At 26.8% G+C, this 6,641-nt stretch overlaps 1 protein-coding gene across 1 annotated transcript; it reads right to left on the bottom strand.

Annotated features, from left to right (window-relative positions):
- Positions 1-1,145: 1,145 nt before the first annotated feature.
- On the bottom strand, positions 1,146-2,662 carry LOC145963563 (uncharacterized). The gene is made up of 4 exons (XM_083085642.1): positions 2,604-2,662; positions 1,985-2,140; positions 1,688-1,833; positions 1,146-1,481 (listed from the first exon to the last, which is right to left on the bottom strand). Exons 2-4 carry the CDS (start codon positions 2,007-2,009, stop codon positions 1,146-1,148), a joined length of 507 nt encoding a protein of 168 aa, XP_082941768.1. The 5' UTR covers positions 2,010-2,140; positions 2,604-2,662.
- Positions 2,663-6,641: the final 3,979 nt, after the last annotated feature.

Below are 6,641 nucleotides of genomic sequence, written 5' to 3'. Positions count from 1 at the left end.
GGATTTCATTGAATATACACTCCTCGTTTACGCCAATTTTGAAACATCTTCGCAATAATTTTGTGGGGTACGTAATAAACTTTCGTCTTCGAAAGTCTTTAATGTTTCACGCATAGGTATGATTTGACCTTCACATTTTTGAACAGTGAGAATTGTGTTTTGCTCTTTTCTTTTATTACTGTAGTATTCTCCGATAAAGAATGATTGTGGAGAGATAAAATACTTTGATTTTCGGAGATACTGCAATCTTTTATATTCACTATCAATTTTTTCCAATATAGATATCTTACAGTTATCAAAATTGTATAAATTAGAAGTTAATTGTGATTTTAATTGTTGAAGAAAATATTCAGAAACATTCTGAATTGTATCTCGAAACTCTTCTATAATTTTTTGAACTATTAATCGGGCAACAGGTTTCTGATATAATTGAGCGACGAATTTTAGCACACAATTTTCAATATCGTTAGATGAAATATTTTTTTCAATTATAAAATTATTTGTATTAGTAATTGAATTATTTTCTGTTATGTTTTCCATTTTAAATATTACAGACGTCTGTAATGATGAATTATCATCTTTATTATCAGAGTCTTGTAATTGATGTATTTGAAATGAACATCTAGCATCTAAATGTTTTTGTAATGAAAAAAAAGAAGAAAATATCCGATAACATTTAGGATTAATACATTTATATGTCATCTCAAATGGATGATATGATTTTAAATGTTTAATATATGCTCGAGTATCTCCGAAAATCTTTTTTAAACAAATTCGACAATCCATTTTTGGCTAAAGTAATCTTTTAAAATGCGATGTTAGTATTTGAAAAATTATTATTTTTAAGCATAATGTTTTATGTTTCAAAAAGACGCAAGAAAATTAATTGTTACTTATGTCAAAAACAAATAATAAGAACTAATACTAAACTAATAAAACCTAATATTAATGAGAAAATAAGTTTGGTGGCATATACTATATATATATATATATATGTGTGTGTGTGTGTGTGTGTACATATATATATACATTACAATAATTAGCAATCAATCAATATTACTAAATAAAAAATAATAGATTTTCAAAAAAGCAAATGATACAAACAAGTTGTGAAAACAAGTTTTCAGATTTATACACAATGAAGACTAACCTCTTTTTATTTTATTTAATGCAGTGCATAGAAAGGGAATGTTTTCGTCCCAAATTGTATGGATCTCATAAATTCCCCACTGAATTAAATACCACATATTTTCACATTCTTTCGGATAACACGCATTAAATGTTACAAAAATCTTGAAAAGTACATCCAATGCTTTTAATACCGTCGGCATAGAATACAATGTTGTATCGAGCCGAATGTACACATTTTCGATTGCAATTATTTCTGGTCCAACGATGATTATAAAAGGTTGCATCATAAAGTTCATTTGACGCATTTTATTTTGTTTGTCTTGACATATTTTTTCAATATCGCCAGGTACCTAAAGTAAATTACAAATCGTAAGAAACCTCTAATTATAAATGTTAGTTTAACTTTAACAAATCTTTCCAAAAAACTGAAAAAGCGCCCAGTAAAAATATCTGTTGTAAAAAAACTTCTATAGACACATCAGTGTCTCTTGATAAAATATCAATTTCGATTTTTCTTTTTATTTCGGATCTGGAACGAGAATGGAATTTAACTTACTTTACAGTGTATTAGAATTCCTTCCTGACTTTCCGAGATTGTAGGTTTCCACATTCTTTTCTTGTTCCCAATTTTAAAAGTAATTTTACTTGATTTAGGAGCTACAACACTTATTAAAAGCCATATTTGAAGGGCTGTTTTCGAATCTACGAGGAAATCAATAGATATGTATTAATAAAAAAAATATTCATATACAGAGTGTCTAATAATAACCATATATATGAAACATATGTATGTGTATGTGTGTATCGTTCTTATTACAAATCAAAATAAAACTTTTAATGTATGAATATTTACCTAAGTTTAAATGCTGTGCATTCATTAAACTTTCATAAATGTTCCCTCCTGCAGATAAATTCTTTTTAAAATAAGTGAAAAATTTTTCAAAATTTACGTTCCAAGATTTCAATAACTTTTCTTTATACTGAGGAAATTTTCGATAAAAATCCCTTTCTATAAGAATAAATGCAAATTATCATACCTAAAACTGGTGAATTTAGCACCTTAATAAATTATTAATAAAGATTTAATACTCAAATTTATAGTATTTTGTTTGTAGTTGTTAGTAGTAATAGTAAAATTTGCAGTTAAAAGTATTTTTAAAAGAGCATTTTTATTGTTATAACGGTTTTTAATTAATTTAATCACTGCCTCGGCACTGTTTCAATTATTTTAATATCATTGTCACATTATATCATTTCAACTTTTAATTAAAAGAGTTAATAAATTAATAGAGAGCTCATGGAATATATTGAGACGATGATGCAGAATTGAAACATCTTTTTATCACAATTGTGCTGAGGCCCAAAAGAAGGACCAAAATGTTTACTTCCTTTAATAAAGATTTTAAACGAAAAAATTGTTACGTCCAGACCCTGGAATGGATGGGCCGTATGGAAGGACGCAACTTACTTACCCCGTGACACTCTTTATTCGGGCGTGTGTATGGATTGAGTCGAACGAATGTGAAGGGCCTGACACAGGTCAGCGACCGAAGGTCTCTTTAAAGCTGCGTTTTTAAGCCTATTCGTTCGGTGGTCCGTTTTCGGTAAAGGAATTTAATCCTTGTTACTCGGGATGGGACCTAGTGCGATCGCAGGATTTAGGGAAGAGAACGGTTTAAATAATTAAATTATACATTAAATTAAAAATACATATATTATAAAAAAAAATAATGAAAGAAAAATACATCTTAGCAGTTGTAGGTATGCGTGAGTGGCTATCTGTGTGTGTATGTATATATTCTCGCGGGTGTTACAATCGTTCGGAGGTCATCAGTCAGAATATACAGGGAAGAATTTACGGTTAAGGTTAAGAATTAAATTCTGGTTAATACAATATACATATAATTAATATAATATAAGAAATAAAACAAAATAAAAAGTGAATGTGTAATAAATATATGAATAACGCTTATTCATTAGAAGAAGTATAAAATTCGTTGCTTGCGCATATGTGTTATAGTTAGAATTAAAATTTTCTAAATTCGCTGAAACACAGGTCTAAATAAAAATACAATAATAAAATTAAGATAAGAGATTCGCCAAGTCTAAGTTCGAAAATTATTCATCTATTTCAACGGTTTCTCCCAAAAATAATGATAATTTAAAGGAAAATAATATAAAGAGAAAGAAAAAGATAATAATAATATGAGGATGGGAAATTAAAAGAAAACAAAAGGGAGTAAAGAAAAAAAATAGAAATGAAAAGATATATATATATATATATATATATATATATATATACAGGGTGACCCATTTTAACTTAGGCAGCCAAATAACTCGAAAAATAAGCAAGATAGAGAAAAATGTTTTAGACAAAAGTTGTATGGTTTCGAGGGGGCCATAAGATGGTATCATTGGTTTGACTTTGAAGAGTCATTTGAAGGTCACGTGAAGGTCACTTCAATTTTTTTAAATGGAATACCCTATATATTTTTGTACATTCTTGTAGCTTATTTCGAGAGCTTTCCAAAACACTATAATTAAGTACCTTTCCGTTAAGTACTTTTTGAGTTATGAGGCTTGAAATAATTTCTTAATTTTACATAAACCGTAAAATATCTTGTAAAATATTCATTTTTCGATTATCTTACCTTAATACTTTTATGTACAAAATAATGAGAGAAATCAATTGGTGTAAAGAAAACACATAGTTGTTTTTAAGAAAAAATATGTAATTTGCAATTAACAATTCCATATTTTTTCTTAAAAACAACTATGTGTTTTCTTTACACCAATTGATTCCTCTCATTATTTTGTACATAAAAGTATTAAGGTAAGATAATCGAAAAATGAATATTTTACAAGATATTTTACGGTTTATGTAAAATTAAGAAATTATTTCAAGCCTCATAACTCAAAAAGTACTTAACAAAAAAGTACTTAATTATAGTGTTTTGGAAAGCTCTCGAGATAAGTTACAAGAATATGTAATGACAAATAGTAGGTTCCATTTAAGAAATTGAAGGTGACCTTCATGTGACCTTTAAATAACTTTTCAAGGTCAAACCAATGATACCATCTTATGGCCCCCTCGAAACCATAAAACTTTTGTCTGAAACATTTTTCTCTAAAATGCTTTGTTTCCGAAATAATTGCGTGCGTTAATTAAAATGGCTCACCCTGTATATCCCTGTCTTTTCTGGAGTAATGCCAATATAAAAGTACGCCGACTACTGTAAGAATAAGAGAATTAAAGTATAGCATTATTAGGGTCAAAGTCCATAAATTAATTTGTTCTCCTATATTATTGATGTATATATTGTTCATTTCGTTATTTTTTTTCATTTAAATTAATAATAATAATATAATTATTATTATTTTTATTATTATGTAAATAGACTAAAAAATAAATCATATTATTAATTTAATTTATAAATTGAGATGATTGTATTGTTATTAATTTATCAACATTGTTTTCTTCATCTCACAAAAGAATATAAATTTAATAATATTATTAATAAAACAAAATTCATAATTAGTACATTAATCTTCTTAAAAAATAATATATAGTTATTGTTAATATATAGTTATTGTTAAAAATAATATATAGTCAGTGTTAATTTAGCTTATTAACAGTTAACATATGTCATACGTATATACATTATTAGTAAAAGTGTATCCGTGTGTAAAGAACCTGTATTATGCGCGCTCGTGCACGTTACTTTTTCTCTATATAGATTTAGGATATATATTTTTCTATAGCTATTCTTTAATGAATTGTTTTATATTCTTTATACATATATGCTTTTGGATAAATATTGAAAGAAAAAGAGAAAGAGGAAAATAAATATCACACAATCATTAAGTTCTATCATTTAAATGAGTGCTTTCGATTATAAATATAAACTAAATAAATCTGATTCATATTATATAAATATTATACAAATATTATTATACAAATAATTATCTTACTTGGTACGCATGAGATAAAGATAATAAAAGTCATTAATAAGAATAATGACTTTTATAATAATGAGCTTAATATTTTCCTTACGATTTCCTTTATTCTAGCAACAGGCATTGCGGATACACGTTTAGCGCGTTTCTTCTTAAATTTCAATAAAATTTGAGATTGCAATTCTATCGAATCTTTCTTATTCGGTTTTCGGTTATCAATATCACGATGCTCTACCGATTCTAAACCGATTCTAAAAAAAAATTATTTAATATATATTTTATGCCGTGCTTGTCCGATAACATAGATTTTAAGCAAAACAGAGAAAAATAAATTTTTTAACCGAAATCACATTGAAAGAAAATTTTATGATAAAATGGAAAAAAAAATAATAAAAATTAATACATAATATATTTTTATATTAATATATAAAAATAATAAAAAGTAGTGATTACAAATGTTAAAGAAAAAATGCAATTTGGTTTTAATTACTTAAAATATATTTACTAATATTTCTATCATAAATATTTTGACTTAAAATATAAATAAGTTTAAAATATTTTTAATCAGATTTGAAATATATGAAAAAATTAATAATATAAACATTTCTGTCAAATAGATATAACATTGCTCGAAAAACCTCAGTTAAATAATCAATGGAAATTGTAGAAATGATGTCAAATATTATGAGTTTATTGTTACTCATGCAAAATTATAATCTGACTTTGTTCTTACATTAGTGTTTGCCCTCCAGTTTTAAAGTGGGCTCTTCTTCGATTTCAAATATTTTGAAGCAAACATGTTTTTATATCTCTTTCTTTAAACTCAAGATTTACGCTGAGAATTAACAATACTAACCTTGTATTGCTAAAGCTATTTTAAAGTTAAGAACTCTTATACCTCTAGGTGTGATAATTAAATGCTTCCCTGTTACTAATTCTCAAGATCGCCAATGCTAAATAACTGGGTATGAAACAATAACAATAATATGACTAAAAAACACAAGATAATACTGATATAATAATGACATTATAGCACAATTCGAGTCACTGCAGGAAGAACTGAAAAGAAGAAGAGAAGGGTATATCCAACTACATAGGATGCTGGCTTATCACGAACTCAGAATAAATAGTTTACTTCGCGCCAAATACGCACGTAGATATCTTCACCGAAAACACAACGTAGATGAGGATACCGAGCTGGTACTTGCCTTTTAGGCGCAGAAAATGATTAACAGGTAGTATGAAACGAGACATGCGTTTAATGAGATAAATTGAGTAATAACAAAGTGCCGTGTCTAATAATAATAATCTTTTATTATTTGTGCATGCACTTCGATTTTCAGTAAACCTAAAATAAAGGCACTGAAAGGAGAGAAAGTTAAGCAAATTCATGTTGCGGATCCGTTTAAGCATTTTGTTTTGAATTATTCAATCAAAGAAAAAAGATTTTATGATTTCACGATATCATGAACGTCTTGAAACATTTAAACCAAAATCATTAATTCTTCAAATTATTAAAGCAAAATATTAATAATTACATCAGTGTGTTGTGC

The sequence above is a fragment of the Camponotus vicinus genome, unplaced genomic scaffold, assembly GCF_025532165.1.
Source record: "Camponotus vicinus isolate PSW18456_S1 unplaced genomic scaffold, iyCamVici1.0 SCAF_12, whole genome shotgun sequence".
NCBI lineage: Eukaryota > Metazoa > Arthropoda > Insecta > Hymenoptera > Formicidae > Camponotus > Camponotus vicinus.
This window is presented reverse-complemented; position numbering and strand designations above follow the sequence as displayed.